The following is a 17526-nucleotide window of genomic DNA, read 5'->3' as shown; positions in this document are numbered from 1 at the left end:
ATACATACATACATACATACATACATACATACATACATACATACATACATACATACATACATACATACACCTACATAATACGTCACGTTTAACCGTCTGACGGATCACCGCGTGGCATATCAGTAACAGTTGCATACCCAGTAACAGTTGCATATATGGTAACATTTTTATAAGGTTAGACAGACTCTTGGGGGTTGGGGGAGGACTTCGTGGCCTAGTGGTTAAGGTGTTAGCGCAGCACAGTGATCCAGGAGCCTCTCTCTAATCATGCTGGTCTGCCAGGACCTTCTGCCGGGTTTCCTCACACCGTAATACTTACAACCGACATATAGGTGAAAAATTCTTGAGTATAGCATGTATATGTCGCATTGTATTTACCATGTATTCTATGTATTGGAGGAAAACCTGTATTCATAGTTTGTGGTCAAGCATGGTTATGTATATGTATGACTCCAGAACTACATCGTGTATGTCTGTGTACAGACACTATAAGGTGTCCAGCTACGATCGATCAATTATCATCAAGTGTCCTTGCACACTCTCAGCATGTGGAGAGAACTTACTGCGGTCTGTGGCCCTCACATTTTCGCTTGTTACAAGACCAAATGATCAGCTGCTGAGATGGTTCAAGCTATATATGTGTATATGCTTGAGAAATCTATTCCATCACAAACAAGCGGTCTCTGTTATAGCAACACCACACTGTGAAACAGATTTCATTGATACAAAGAATATAGGCGAATTTGAGACACACAGTTTCCGGATAGAGACAGATAAACTCAATGAGGGCAGGGTGGCTGATGGGTGTGTTTTTGGAGCATGCGAGCCAAAGAACCACGCGCCTGTCAAACGTGTAAAGTTGCTGTTGCTAGAGCTATACGGCTTTCAATTCACTTTTACTGATCATGTGTCTCCAAAGTGTCTTAAGCGTTTAATATTTTGGTCAGATTATGAGAACGGTAAATACTAGCAGTGAAACCAAAAAGGTTTCAAATGGAACTCGGTTGTAGGCTATCGGACCACGATAGATGGATCAAGAGGGTTCATATCGTTATGACTCTCTCACATCGTGAAAACATGACCGGCTCCCCGATAGCACAGATGGTAGAGCGTCCTTCGGGAGCGTTAGATTCTGGGTCAATCCTGGGTTGAATCACATCTGGGTAAGACCTTAAAAGAGGAAGTTGTGACTTCCTCGCTTGGCGTTCAGCATGAAGGGGATAGTGCAACGACTGGTTGACCCGTGTCAGTATAATGGCTCGGGCGGGGCCGCTTACTTGCCTTCTGTTAGGCGTCTCAGTAAAGCAGCACTAGATAATAAAGCGGTGGAAAGCCGTACTTTAAGTCGTAATATGACTGAAAAATTGTAAAGTACGACGTTAAACCCAAAGCGCTCACTCACTCAGGAGAATATGGCTGTATGTTGGTAACTCTCTGGTATCATGAGAACGTGATTGTATCGTGAGAACTCTCATGCATCGTTTAAATGGTGGTTGTCTCATGAGAACTCTAGAATCATGTGAACATTGTTCTGTTCAGGACGTGGTTGTATCGTGAGTTTTCTCTTTTTAGTTATTCACTGCATTGGCATGTGCTTATTAATTCAATGTTTCAATGTGCTGTCTTATTCATGTGACCGCTGTGTTTGTGTTGGGGGTAATTGGGCACATGTAGTGTTAAAAAATGCAACTTTAACCTGTTTACTCTGTTACCTAATTTGTAATGCAATTCGACACACAGTTGGTGTTTGTTGCAGTACAAAAATTATGGCTTCTGGGTAACAATCACCTGTGCCGGTAGATATGTTTATTTCTGGTTTATGAGCGATCAGTTCAGGTCAGATTGGTAAATTCCAGGTGTAATGTAGAGGAATACGTGATACATGAGATAGTGTACACTGTATTGGCAATATATCCTGAAGTGATACTTGCACGTTTTTAAGTATTGTTTGACTTCATTATTACTTCAGTTGTTCCTATTGTTCTTTACGTATTGTTCTTATGTGATGAAAGGCTGTTAACACCATTCCGAAGGTTCAAACTCTATCCTATGTGACGTGAGATGTGTATTTGTGTTACAAGGAGTGTAGTTACAAGGAGTGTAGTGGTACACCTTGTAACAGCGGCAATGCGTTGTGTAGTAGTCTAAAACTAAAGAAAAATATAATTTTCACAACTAAAAGCTTTTGCTTATTCCACTCTAGTGCTTCGTCTTAATCTAATGGCCTTATTCCTTTCTTACATTTTACCCGTTTTGAATACACATTATATATGTAAGCATACTGACGATGGGAGAAAAAAGAGTTTAGCCGAAAATATTTCAGCAATCGGCTCCATTCAAGTTCACCCAGGAAACTCCATTACACCATACAGCAAACAGAGCCTGACACATTAGAGTAGAGCACAAAATAAGGATACACGTAGACAATTTTACGATGATTGATTTTTATAACGGACAGTTGCATGTAAGCTGTGGGATGATATAAGATATATTGTCTTATTAAGAGCAATCAGATGGCTTGGAGAACTTTGAGACCAGGCGTAGGCTAATAAAGACAGTGGTTTGTTTTTCATTCAGGAGGGGCAGCTGCGTATTTGCTGAGCAGTCTTAAAAATCACTTTATGGAGGTAATATATCACACGTGACAGCCCGGTAATCTCGTCTACCCACGTGATCTTGGTCCGCCAGGAATAACTCGGCGAAAGTTGAGAAGCAAAGACAAATCGATTTGACTTTTGTTACTATGAATAAACTGAAGAAGTGATTCCCCCAGATTGGGTGATTCTTCTTGGCAGACCTCAGTCCCTCTCCCAAATTTGGGCAAAGGTTAAATCAATATGTCGCTCATCAAGAAGACCAGTGACGTCAGAGGCATATAACTGGCACTGCTGCACCCAGTAGTTTCGATGAGAAGGGAGCAAGTTTTTAGTCCAGCTGACCCAAGCCGGGACAGTCCTCATATATAACTTCGGACAGATATATATATATATATATATATATATATATATATATATACACCTCTAACTGCGACATTTCCGGCAAGCGTCACAATAAAACTTTGTCCCAAGGGGTTTATGGAATAAGATTGTTTGATAAACCCTAGTTTACTGGGGGTATGAATACTCCGGAAGCGCCCCCCCCCCCCCCACCCCCCGACACGTCCGATCGTCTATAGGCCCGGAACAGGGATGACTGGATCAACGCCTTTTGCTTTAGGGCTTTTTAGTTCATACGCCACACAGGCCCAAAAAATAACAGAGTATATTCAAGTCATTGTCTATATTTCAGAAAGCTATATGTACTACTGCTGTGCACGTTCTCAATCAAAACAGTGATGAATACAATTATGTGCGTTTTGTCGTATCGACATCTTAAATTCGGTAAGTCGAACGAAAACAGGACAAACCTTACTTCATGCAATTCGTAGAATTCGACAAATCACACCGTGTGAAGGAGACTTATATGAAATAGCATTTGTCCTAGTCGAATTCCACGAGTTAATACGACAAACTGAACTGTGGGATTCGACTCAATTCCATTATTGTACTAACCCTATACACATACATGTGCAGCTTATCAGAGACTCTCTAGGTACATGCATACCCAATGTTTATGTTTACCTCACTTGGCTAATGAGATCAGCGCATGTAACATTTATTGGTCATATTTAATCTTCTGTGTTTATCGCTTCACTACGCTGGATTGAGAAAACAGTGTCATCTTGGCTATCTCGTAAGATATTACATGTCTAGAAGTGTACAAATATACAACAGTACTCAGGTAGTCTGCGAAATCATCAGGTTCACCCTGCCGCACGTGGTCAGTAAGCAGTATAACGGTGTGGCAGCGTGGCAGATGGGGGCGGGACGTCCACCCATTGTCTCCTGTCCAGGCTAGAACACGTGTTCAGAACATACGGCAGTTCGCACTCTATAAGGGCCACTGTGTCCAATTCACACATCACTGTGAGCCTCCGTCAAAGCAGCGATAGATCGCTGATATGCTGGCTTAGATTAGAACTACATTTGCTGCTACTTCACCAGGTGTCACGCCACACTCACTGTAAGGAGAAGCACTTGGACATGGTATTTGTTAACTAAAGTCAAACACCAAATTTCTGTTTTCAGACGAACATTCTGACTCCGGACTAAATCTGACATGGCGGTCCACGTTGCTGGGGTGATTGCTATTATATTTTTCTACGTGTTAATTCTTATCGTTGGGATATGGGCAGCCCGTAAGAACAAGGCATCCGGAGTGAACCCCGAGAGTGAAGATGTGATGCTTGCAGGCAGGAACATTGGACTCTTGGTCGGCGTCTTTACCATGACAGGTTAGTGGGTACACTGCTTGTAATGCTTATGGTCTTCTAGTTGTCAGAGCTGTCTTTATTCTGTAGCTCAAGGCGATTTCCCCTTAGATTGCTTGGCACTCCGATTAGCGGATTGATGGTGCAATTCATGGTGGTATGGAGGACGGGTGCACCGTGGCAGGCGCCCGTGTGAGGTACCGACGTGCACCGTGGCTGGCGCCCGTGTGAGGTACCGACGTACACAGTGGCAGGCGCCCGTGTGAGGTACCGACGTGTTCTCCCCCCAAACCCCCACCCCATCCTCACCGAGTGCACCCTTTGAAAAAATTGATCTTCCTCACATTTTTGGTTCATTTGGAAAAGAAAATGGAATATTTGGTATTAAAAAAATAATTTAGCAGATATATTTATTGTCTATTTGCTATAAATCGTGGCCATGGATATATGACTCGTATCATAGGTGTAACACCGTTTTATGACAGCTCGTCATCATATGACTGAAAAATTGTAGAGCACGACGTTAAACCCCAAGAACTCACTCACTCTTATGACAGCGGACAGAGTAACAGATATGTAAATGTAACAGATATATAGAAAACTGCATGGGCGTGTCAACCCTCATACACAGTCCAATAGTGGTACTGCATCCTGACATACAAAATCACTGGTCAAGTTTTGGTAGTCTGAACAGAAGCTGGGGCGACCGCTGGGTCAGCTATGGTGTTACGGTATTGAAAACAGCAACAGAAAACAGACTCAGTGACTCAATATTACAATGTAAACAATGGCTTTATATATACTAAATGAGACGTATAGTTTTACAGACAGTTCAACAACAACAACATAAAAAACATACACATCAGTATTACCGGTCTTTAAAAGTTTCCAGTTCACCTTTGCATCCCAAGGAACGTGTTGTTCCAGGAGCTCCAACGTAAAGACCATGGGATAAACACACAATTCACACAAGTCACAAATTGTCCTAGTCAGGTACTTCGCTAGGATAGCGAACGCGAACACAGTACACAGGTTACACAGAACTGGAACAGTCAAGCCTTTGAATGACGTCGCACCCGCAGAGCACAACACAGGGTAAATACAGGCATGGAGGTATAATCCACTTTAGAACAGTTTCCCGCAGAAACTCACAAACGAGCCGTTCAGAGACGTAGAGTAATGTCACCTTGTGGCAGAACGAACGTCCTTTACAAAACTGAAAACTTCAGTTTAGAGTCCTTGACGACCTTGTCGGTCAGGTGAGGTCAGCGTGTTAAACAAATTACACAGTCAACACTGTATAATCATAATAAAGATCCGAACACCAATAAACGTGACTTCCGCAGAAATTCACATAAACCAGACATCAGTACTACTGTGGTACAAAAACCGTGCCGGCATAAAAATCTGACCTCCCAAACGAAACTGGCATCACCAGCTCATATAAATATAATGGACTCGATACGAGAGCGTCGCACACTCTCCAGGCTCCCAGTGGATGCAGCAAAAATACCCCCTCTCTGCACAGAAAACACGGCTTATATACGCTCCAGGTGGATTCAACTATTCTTAGACACAGAATTAACAGCCAATGAACAGTCAGTTAAATAAACAGAGCATTGAACAAGGTGCTTTCGGCCAGGTTCGCGCTGTACATATATAACAGGGCCTGTTATGCTTTCACAAAGGTCCGCAGACTAACAGTACATGAAAACGTTAAATAGTCATACATAACAATGGTGTATTGAAAATAATGTTTCAGTACTGATGAAATGATTATTTAGTGTAAGCAAAAAAGGCTTTTAAAGAAAAAAGTAGACAGAAAATGAATTGTACTGATAAGGCTTTAATTATACATATATATGTATACCGAAGCCAAACGTCAAACGCCCACACAAGCTTTGTTCGATATATTTAAAAGCAGTCTACATGGATTCACTACACCATTGAAAATGTTTTTCAAGGTAAGTTATTTTTTATGTATATAAGCGATTGGCATATCTATATTTATGACCCCTCAGAGTATATATGTATGGAAATTATTACCCGCATCCTTTTATTAGCATCAGTAGAATACATACGAAGACTCACGTTTCCATTAGTTCAGGAGAGTATTTATCTTCAGGAAATCGTTAACTGTGAAACTGTGCATACGCCAGAGGCAATGTACACACGGTATATAGGTGCGGGGGCATGTGTAAGCGCCCAGCTTTCAACTTCCGGTCCATGCCAGATCGAGGTTTCGCTAACCTTGTGATGTTTCAATTTGGCCATCTTGATCAGATTTTCCGCACATGCTGGTGGGAGCAACTTTCAAGCCCTTAAATCTACGCAGGTAGATTTCTTCTGATTTCCCTCACACAAAACTGTTACAATTGTTTTACCCCCGTAGAAGGAGTGAAGGACATGAAATAAAATGAAAAAATAAAGTGCCTTTGAATATGCCGTCTGTACGTTTACACTAACTGGTCAAACTGGAGAACGTCCACTTTGAATATGAAAATAGGAAGTTTCTCATGAAGCCCTTCATAAGCATTCCTTCCATGGGAAACCAGAGAGTCAGGTAAAATATTAGGATTTCCGCCTGAACGAAGACAGGACGGTCCGTCATTGGACGTTGGTGGTCTTATTGGTCCAAATTTAATGATCAAAGTCCAGGAGTCGTGTTGCTGCCACAATGTATTTATTCATTTGAGTGGTGTTTTACAACGTTCTCAAGAATATTATTGTTGCCCAACACTATAAACGTTGAAGTTCTCATTTATAAACATAAAACCAATAACAAAAGAAAAGAACTTACAGTTCCTGTATGACTGAAACAATTGATGCTGATGACCTTATATTCCACTAACCATGCTAAACAGTAGTTCTATGATCATTGATTTAACCTGCTGGTGACACTGGAAACAGTGTCGCGTGACAACACTGCTTAATTTAAGCCAAGTGTTTTGGCAGACAAGCTTAAGGCCCGCGGGAGTTGTAATGGTTGGTATGAAGATACCCTTTGTTCTAGTTTTATCTATAAATAACTTATTCTGCAAAGCGAGCCTAAAGACGCGTGCGATTAGGGAACAGCGAGAATAAGGTACTTGCGTGTCGGTAACATGGCGGCTGCGTGAGACGGAGGTGCGTGACTGTCTCATGCGCAGACCGCATTCTCTCCCTTCAGACTAATAGTGGCTAATCATAGCTATTCCATGATCCATACACTCAGGCTTCCTCCCTCATCGCCGATATATCAACCCCCACAACAACCTGCTCTCACCTTCATCCACGGGATTTGCATGACGAGGAGGACCTATTTGGGGTAACCTTTTATACTGAAGCTTGTTAATAAGCCAAACCAAGAGAGGACAAGTCTAGGATTATAACAATCTCGTCGTTGGCAACTGTGAAGTGGCGAGCATCGGATTGCCACCATTAAACTACCGTATCAAATGTCAAGGTTACCTGTGAAAACGAACACAAGACATTCGATACTGAATATATGGCATGTTTCCAGAGAGCAGAATATAGTCGAGGTGCCAAACATATAATGGCATGACAAACATATAAAAATAGCTTTATGAAGTGTTTGCAGTTTGCAGAGAATACTTCGATATTCAAAGCTCATATTTACCCGGCAACCGTTTCCCAAACCATAAATCACCACAGAAATTAGACAAATTAATTCAAAATTATATGAAATCTATTATATTTTGTTGTAGACTGTTTGCATTCCGTCATCATGAGGTAGACACTCTAAAACTCAAAACACTAGAGTTTCTGTGAATGGTGCGACATATCCAGTCTCTTTCAAATATGATATGTAACCAAGTTAAATATGGCTAAAATATAGCTAAAATCTGAACACTGTGAACTGTCTTTTCTTCCATTACTGTGTAAATGCACAGCTTCAGTTGACTTTTCATCTCCAGCGCTTTTAAACCTATCTGCTACTGCTACCATCTCTGTAAATGGATCTAATACAGAATGAAAAGAGGCATTTTACAAGATGGGGACACTTTTACTTCCAGAAAAATTGCGAAATTTCCGGTAAAAAATATAAGCCTGCAAAACTGTATCAGAGAAAACTAGGAAACCCGTGAAAGTATACAATCATATAAATGGCAGACGTTTTCGGTCACATGACATTCTCAATCAACAGCGAGTTTTTACTTGAGGGTAAATTTCAGCTCTGTCACACCTGCCTTTCTGTAGAAGATTTTTGCACAAAATGTAATACAACATGAAAATCACATAACATCTAGGTGTAATATTAAATAACCAGGGAACATGGAACGATCACATCGACCAGTTACTTACCACTTCACAAAAGAAGTTTTCTCTTAAGAATATATTGGAGAGAAACTGTCCTGATATTATGTGGAAAAGTTTCATATGTCCGACAGAATAAGTCAGTTCATAATTTCATAAGTCAGTATATAGTTTTCTTCTCATTAGTTAAGTTTATGTCATTGTAAACCAGTTGCCCCCACATATGTAAACGGAGCAATACTTGTCGTTTATATTATAATATTTGTCGCTTCGCTAAAAATGCAAGGCAAATTGCCGAGAATGATACTAATCTGGACAGATACTAATATATTAAAGTTTACAGAACGTCACAGAAGAGGTCGATGATGTCGGTGAAGAATAGGTTATGAGGGATATGTATATACTACGTCCTGACACCCAACACCCAGGAGACACGGCTTAGCCCATCAGACGGGATTTGCTTAATCGACCACGTGCCATCGCCGACCACTCGCTAATGCCAGGTCACGCAGTAGGAATTAACCCGGGAAACTTCTTCTCCCTCGCAGAACTGTTTCCTCCACGTCACGATGATCCAAAAAGATTGACCCCGATGTCTCAGTGTGGACATGTTATTGACATGTTCCTTCTGTTCTATTTACACTTGTTATATAGCGTATCACGTGATCTCTTCTTCCCCCGCCATTCTCTCTCGACTGGATCCGATCCGCTCTGAACGAGATCAATAACGGTACAAGTAACAGCCTAATCGAGTGGGACAAGCGGTCGTGCTGGCCGAATGTTTCATAATATGATGAGGTAGTATTACACAAAACCATTATTGTGGCACAAGCTGATCTGGTGTTTATCAGGTCGATGATTCTCTTCCACCATCGTAGTAAGGAAAAAATAGATCTTGAAACCAAACCGGTCTTATGTACGAGAAAAAAAATGATTTAATTTCAGATGTTTAGTATGGCGTAAGACGAAACGTATTTGTGCACAATTATATTGTTGCTCAAGTCTGACGAAAGGGCATCGTGTCACAGAACATCTTTTATCTGATTTTAAACTTAAAATTATGATCGATGAAAATATTTACTTTTCTAATACTCGATTTTGTGTTGGAAGAAATCCATAATAAAATCTGATAAGCCATCAGAGCAATTGGCGTGTTACAACTGGCATCGCACAACGTTTTATTTTCTTCGGGCTTCGTTCCGAGTACCCAGTAGAAGGTGCAATTTGTGCTAAAACGACTCAAACAAAAACATGTGTGTTACCCTGTGACTCTTAAATACAACCAGCGTTATTGCTGTTAATTTGCCGTTTGAAACACAAGTTAAACATGTGTTTGCCCGCTAGACCCGCACTCCTATTTCACTTGCACAACTGATGTTGATTGTTTATTCTGTACACAGCTACCTGGGTGGGTGGGGCGTACATCAACGGCACTGCAGAGGTTATCGCCGCCTCAGGACTCGTGTATTGCCAAGCACCATTTGGATATGCCTTGAGTCTAGTTATAGGTAAGTCTGAAATCCATCTGAATTTTCGCCAAAACTATGTTAAAAATGCTGAATTTTTCTTCAAACAAATCAAATTAAAAAAACTAATGTAAGGTTGCTTCATATATGTCAAACGTGTGTTACAGGAGGCAGTATTGAGCTTAAGCAATCATTTCTGTATTGTATCGACCATGCGTAAACCATGCATAAATTACTACAACAGAACAATGTTTATTCTATTCGCATTTTAGGCGGACTGTTCTTTGCGAACAGAATGCGGCAGCAAGGTTATGTTACAATGTTGGATCCATTCCAACGAAAGTACGGTGAGCGCATGGGCGGACTATTGTATATTCCTGCTCTTCTTGGAGAAACCTTTTGGACGGCCGCCATCTTGGCTGCTTTAGGTAAAATTGTTTTGTAAGATATACGTTTTGAAATTAAAAGAGCCATTTCTTTCTTTAGTACGTTCATTGTAAAGTTCTTGTCATCTGTTTTCTCATAAATTTAAATATGAAATGTGTCCAAATCTTATTTAACTTCAAACGATAATAAATCCTTTAGCCTTAGGGTCTAAAACATCCTATCTGCTGTGATGTAAAATGTGTGAAATTAAGCTTCCCTAACGAACCGCTTCAGCCTGGGAAATTCTATGTCTTGTGTGCCCTTGCGCCGCTTGATTACCCTGGTGTCGTTGTATCCCGTACTTGGTGCAGGGACAAAAAGTCATTGATTTATCTACATAACACTCGGCGCAGATATGCCTGCACAGAGACCCTGGCCAACGCTTGCAACAATGTGCTCATTATAAAAGCAGCCTGTTTGAGGAAGATAAATTTGTAACTAAACGAAGACTGTGGGTGAGAGCATGGTTTGGTTAAGGAGGTTTTAATGAGCAGATGTGTTGAACTTTTGTTGCCTAGGTTCTACTCTCTCTGTCATCATCGAGCTGAAGAATACCATCTCCATCATTGTGTCAGCCATCATTGCTGTCTTCTACACTCTGATTGGTGGACTTTACTCCGTCGCTTACACCGACGTCATTCAAGGCCTTTTTATATTCATCGGACTGGTAAGTGAATTGCATAAAGCACACGCTACAGACCTCTGTAACAAACGGAGATTCACGCCTGTGTTCAAATTCATTGATGAATTTTCGAACAGGGAGACGTTTAGCTGTATTTAAAATCGAACAGGGGGTCCCTATCTCCTCCAACTCTTCCCCACAAAAAGCCCTGCTGACCTTTAATTAGTGTAGAGAATTAACTATGAGTCTCACGCAAAACACATATGCATAATAAATACGGTGGCTGCACACAGCGGTAGCACCGTGCCTTATTGTTTGCTGGAATGCCTTCTAGAACTGATTATAAGGCTGTCTATTCGCTGTTTATCGTCCAATTCTTCCCGCTACACAAACAGCCTCGAGGTCCGTACACGTAACGAGAATCGTTAATTCGCTTGTTAATGACGGCGTTGTCACAGCTTTAAGTATCTCTTGAATGCATTTTGGATTTTTTTGTTATTTGTTTTAAAATTAATGAGAAGATTGCCATTAGCATTTCAGACAGGAGTAGGTGTTGGGCTGTTCCTAAGATTTGTTATACTGTTAGGAAAACTCATCCAAGCCTTGGCCTATTTTACACCGTACGACATCCACGTCTTGGAAGTTACACAGTATATACATACTTAGTAATTAGTGTTAGGTTATCATTTCACATTCTCTATGGTACCATGGCTTTAAGTTACAAAAGTCTTTATTTTTATTAAGATTTGGAAATATCTTAAGTCTTTTGTATTGTGGAATTGTGGTCAACTCATGCAAAGACTTGATTAATGATTATTAAGTCCAATTTCAAAATTTAGCGAAATTCTTTGTGTATCCTTTGTATATGTCTTGTAGCTGGTTCCATATGGCACCTGAAATGTGTAACTCTGACATGGCAGCGGGTTTCTACGTTCATGGGAATGTCGGACTGTCCATATGAATGCTGAGTTGATGTGATACACTCACTGACAGATTATTTCCTTGTGATTTTCATATTCATATCCATCATTCCACTAAAAATCAGGTGTTTCAGGTCTGTAAGTAGAAAGTCGGAGAGTGTGTTGGACCGGTCCATGGCTTTTGTTCAATTTGATGAACTCAAACGGTTAATTGTCTATCTATTTCGGTTGACTTAGGATTTAAATGTATTTACCCTGGCAAACTTGTGATATGTCGCTTGTAACAATATCTTGGGATCTATGAAGATTTAATACAATATCAGATAAACCTCACATTTGCTAAAATACAATTTTAGGTTAAAAATTAGCGTTGCTATAATTTTTTGTGAAACCTAATTTATCCGGATCAAACGTGGGTGTAGACTACAGGGGAACTCAACAGACACTGTATGTCGGGGATTTAGATAGTTAAAGACTACAGCCCGCATCTTGGAGCGTGTTTGACAGCCGGTGCGATCATTTCTTCTTCGGGTAGAAATCAATGAGAAAAGCCACCGAATGGCATTACCATTCGACAACTGGCATTCCCAATATTTGTTCAGCTTTATTGAGACGAGAGTCATGATAACGACAAACACCGCTCCAAAGGATGGGCGCCGTAAAAAGAGGTCCAAATTAAACTAATGAATATGACAGGAACGGCGTGTTATGTGCAAGTTTATTAGGGTAAGTTACAACCGGAAACTTAATATATGACACCGCAGGTCCGGGTGAGTTTTTGTTGTTTCTGTGTAGGTGAAATTGGCTTTACAGCGGCTCATTCATATATGTTACATGTGACTGAGTTAGGAACCCTGTTTGCTTCATAACACCTTTATACACTCACTGGCTTTAATACGGATTCATAAACCAAGTGTTGTTTTCAATACAGCTTCATAATCTGAATGCTAAAAGCTATCTTCCGAGAAGACAGTTAAAATGTAACGTAATAGTATATCATAAATCGTAATCAAGCCTGAATGATGTGCAGACAGCTTGCTGTAGTTTGTGGAGACCATGCAGTCCCAAAACCACATGAGCAATTTCATGGCGGATTCCAGTTTAATGTCAATGAATTTAAAGGAAAAGATTTCGGTTCAGCCGCCAAATTGTCTTATTAATAAACCATGGCAAATTGCATTGTAAACGTTCAAATGTGGTAGAGAGAGAGAGAAACAATCTTTTGTTTGTAATTCAACCTGTCATTTGCGGTTTACTCTTACTCACCAATCAAAAATATTCCTCTTTATGCCATATGTCACAGTTTATCCAACTCTAATCACGACCCTAAGTGTTAGAATAACTCTTTTTACCCATGACTAAAAGATTACTAAAATAATGTTCACAAAAATTCCATCCTTCTGGTCAACATCAGGAAAACAGGCGATACGACTTCAGAGTTCCTACATACCGTCAGTATGGCTCATAAAGCCCACCACGGAACTCCAATATTTGAATGCCTGTCAACACTCTTTAAAAAAATATAAAAAAAAAAAAATGAAAGTAGTTTTACGCATGGTTTTCAGTTGTCTGTATGATGAACCTTACTTCATATTTTAGCTTTCTTTTACTTCAAGACTAAACCAGTGGGATAAAACCACTTGTTCAAGGCATGCCTTCCAAAAGCAGACCATCTGGATCAATATAACTCCAACACTGTCAACCGTCTCCGTCTTTCATCATGTTGTCCTCTAGAACACGGCTCAGGCCTTTTCTCTAGCTGACAGACTGTTGGAATTAGCTCACTATACTCTGCCGTGTACAACAAGTTTAAACACGTCATGCACAAAATTCACTAGTACCACATCTTGCTAGCAGTCTTCCCAAAAATATGTCTTTCTGATAGACATATTGTATTGTGAGCTTCAATGTTTCTGGGAGAGGTTCGTCGATTGGTCAATACGTTTGTCTGTCTTCCCCAGTCTTAGTGTATGTGAGTGACAATAGACGATCGACAACAGTTTGACTCCTTTTGAAAACCGGTTATCCGGTTATCTCTGCTCATAAAACCGACCATCATCATATTGGTGAAAAATTCTTGGGAATGGCGTTAAACAGCAATCAGACAAATAAAATAAATATAATGTGAAATGTTTGCAATGTCATTGAACTCATCGGATAACTTTAAATGGGATTTCTTTAAGGGTAAAGTGCAGGATTCAATCGGCCGATTCAAACTCCTTGATTTTGCTTTTTTACAGTGGGTCTGTATACCGTTTGCGATGACCAATGAGGCTGTAGGAAGCCTGTCTCTCAACGCCACTGAGGTCTGGGTCACGCCTCTTGACCCTAACACCGCTGGCAGTTACGTCGACAGCTTTTTGCTGCTCACTTTCGGAGGAGTTCCATGGCAGGTTCGTAAAGAAAAAAAAAATTGTCCTTCAGAAAACCCTCCCAAATTGTCATCCAGGAAAACCTCCCAAATTATCATCAAAAAAAAAAAATCATTTCAAACTGTCATCCAGAAAACCTTCTCAAATGATCAACCAGAAAACCCTCCCAAATTGTCACCCAGAAAACCCTCACAAATCGTCACCTAGCAAACCCTCCCAAAATGTCACCCGGAAAACCCTCCCAAATTCTCACCCAGAAAACTTTCCCAAATTGTCAAGCAGAAAATCCTCCCAAATTGTCAACCAGAAAATCCTCCCAAATTCTCACCCAGAAAATCCTCCCAAATTCTCACCCAGAAAACTCTCCCAAATTGTCAAGCAGAAAACTCTCCCAAATTGTCACCCGGCAAACCCTCCCAAATTGTCACCCAGAAAATCCTCCCAAATCGTCACCTAGCAAACCCTCCCAAATTGTCACCCAGAAAAACCTCCCAAATTGTCACCCAGAAAACCCTCCCAAATTGTCACCCAGAAAATCCTCCCAAATTGTCACCCAGAAAACCCTCCCAAATTGTCACCCGGCAAACCCTCCCAAATTGTCACCCAGAAAATCCTCCCAAATTGTCACCCAAAAAACCCTCCCAAATTGTCACCCAGAAAACCCTCCCAAATTGTCACCCGGCAAACCCTCCCAAATTGTCACCCAGAAAATCCTCCCAAATTGTCACCCAGAAAACCCTCCCAAATTGTCACCCAGAAAATCCTCCTAAATTATCACTCCGCAAACCCTCCCAAATTGTCATCCGGAAAACTCTGAGCAGTTGCATTATTGGTTTTTATGAATAATTTTGTAGTACCACTGCCAAACGAAACAATCTCTTTGGAGTTACAGGTTTTACAATATATGTTACCACTGACTATAGGCTATAGTTTTAAGTGACACAAGGTTTGTCAATAATCCTGTATATTATTGCTGCACAACGAAACACTCTTTTTGAATGTTGGGTCTTGAGAGCAGCAATTACTAAGGACTTTAGCGCACATGCTATAATATGTTCATCTTTCCTTGTTCAGGTGTACTTTCAGCGAGTCCTGTCCTCCAAGACAGCATTCCGGGCTCAGTTCCTCTCATACATTGCAGCCTTTGGTTGCATCATCATGGCCGCCCCGGCTGTTCTTATTGGCGCCGTGGCAGCAGAAACAGGTAGAGAAATGGATCAGTTTACTATATTATAGAAATACGTAAAATGATGCTAAAACGAAATCAGTGAAGTGAATTGCACATTTCCAGTACTACAATGACAAATGCTATATAACTCAGTTTCAGTTTCTTTTCTTGTTTCCAGACGAACAAATTACTGACATAGGTGCAATTCTGCACAAGAACACATGTTTGCCATCTTGCTTTCTTGTTGTAAACAGACTGGAACCTGACATCGTACGCTGGTGAGAAACCCATACCTCCTAAAGACATGAAGCTAATTCTTCCCCTGGTACTGCAGTACTTATGTCCTGATGCCATTTCCTTCATTGGGCTGGGCGCCATTTCTGCTGCGGTGATGTCATCAGCCGATTCCTCTATCCTTTCAGCCAGCTCGATGTACGCTAGGAACATTCACAAAACCATCTTACGGCAAAATGTAAGAGCACAAATTACCATCGATTCTTGACCCGAATGAAATTTTACACATATCAGAATATAAGGTATACATTCATAACAACTGGTTGAGCATTATATGGCTTAAACAGCGGTGCAGACGTCCCACATGCTTGCAGTTTTAATGCTCTTTTCTAACTGGTTGTTCCTTCTTTCCTCCAGGCATCCGAAATTGAGATCTTGCGTGTGATGAGAGTGGCTATTTTCGGTGTCGGTCTCATGGCGACGTTAATGGCGATATTTGTAGACTCTATATATGGTCTGTGGTACCTGTGCTCTGACCTCGTCTATGTTATACTATTTCCCCAGCTGATATCAGTGGTTTACCTGAAGGACACTAACACATACGGGTCACTCGCCGGCTATCTGGTTGGTCTGTTCTTCCGCCTGGCGGGAGGGGAACCCATGCTGCGTTTACCTCCCCTTATCAAATATCCCCTCTACACGGACGAGTATGGCCAGCAGTTTCCCTTCAAGACGTTTTCCATGTTGCTGAATTTCGCTTCAATTTTAATATTTTCCTACGGGAGCAAGTTCCTGTTCGAGAACGGTTATCTACAGAAGCGTCATGACGTATTCAAATGTGTGGTGAACATCGAAGAGGAGCACATAGCCCTGGCGGAGAAGGTCGGGTCGGTCGGAGAACTCACTGTCCTGTCCACGGAAACGCCAAAGGTGAACGGCTCTGTAACGCCTCACCTACAGTACTCTAAAGAAGCCCTTGGTAATGGACAAACAATCCTCAAAGATCCCGCGAACATTATAAATGGACCCTCTTTAAACTCTGTGAGCACAGGCGTTACAAACGACATGTCTGAGTTGGACTAAATCAAAGTTGTTTATTTTTGAAACAATAATAATTCCAAAACTTCAAATAATGACAGATTATGATTTTGGCCAATTTTGTGCTACTTGTCCACAGAGGAATCCTCAAAATGTGGTGAAATCACCACAATGGATATATGTTTTCTGTGAGACAGAATTGAAGTAATGATGAAAGATATAAACAATATTTAACCAGGGTGCTCTTGGCGTCTACCGGTCATCCATTTAGTTATACAACTATGAGTGAATTATAAATATTTGCATGCATGTGCGAGTGAACGCGTTATACGCAAACTTTATTGCAATGTCATGATGGCATTGACTGACCTATAAACTAGGTATACACGTTTTGTTGGCGGGACAAAAGTGTGTGTGCTGTTTACATAATGGACAAATCAACGTACATATACATAAGTTTATAGAATATAACCTTTCAATCTTGGATCTGGGAAGAAACATTTGAGGCACCGTAATTTTAAAAATGCGGAATGTTGTACACTACATTAAGATAGACTTCATGACAACGACAAAAGTATGGACTGTTGTATGATTCATCGCTAAAACAGAAAATATGGTTTAAATGCAGATCTGTGTATTCGCGGGAAAGAGCTTCAGAGACTTGATCTTCATTCTGCGGGTTGTGCCACAAACAAATTGCTAAAATGAACCGTA

The 17526-nt window shown here is 40.8% G+C and overlaps 1 protein-coding gene across 1 annotated transcript; it reads left to right on the top strand.

The window, feature by feature from the left end:
• Positions 1 to 4158: 4158 nt before the first annotated feature.
• On the top strand, positions 4159 to 17036 carry LOC135482259 (high-affinity choline transporter 1-like). The gene is made up of 8 exons (XM_064762147.1): positions 4159 to 4333; positions 9967 to 10074; positions 10305 to 10460; positions 10977 to 11125; positions 14241 to 14393; positions 15447 to 15576; positions 15795 to 16012; positions 16192 to 17036. The coding sequence occupies exons 1-8, from the start codon at positions 4159 to 4161 to the stop codon at positions 16855 to 16857; spliced, it is 1755 nt and encodes a 584-aa protein (XP_064618217.1). The 3' UTR covers positions 16858 to 17036.
• The last annotated feature ends 490 nt before the right edge of the window (positions 17037 to 17526 follow it).

Source organism: Liolophura sinensis, chromosome 1 (genome assembly GCF_032854445.1).
Source record: "Liolophura sinensis isolate JHLJ2023 chromosome 1, CUHK_Ljap_v2, whole genome shotgun sequence".
NCBI classification, from domain to species: Eukaryota; Metazoa; Mollusca; class Polyplacophora; order Chitonida; family Chitonidae; genus Liolophura; species Liolophura sinensis.
This window is presented reverse-complemented; position numbering and strand designations above follow the sequence as displayed.

Excerpts from the sequence above, each read along its gene's own strand:
- LOC135482259 (XM_064762147.1), top strand. The coding sequence starts at position 4,159 with ATGGCGGTCCACGTTGCTGGGGTGATTGCTATTATATTTTTCTACGTG. Across the intron at positions 10,461-10,976 it reads CGCCATCTTGGCTGCTTTAG|GTTCTACTCTCTCTGTCATC; the intron begins GTAAAATTGTTT and ends TTTGTTGCCTAG. Across the intron at positions 14,394-15,446 it reads TCGGAGGAGTTCCATGGCAG|GTGTACTTTCAGCGAGTCCT; the intron begins GTTCGTAAAGAA and ends TTCCTTGTTCAG.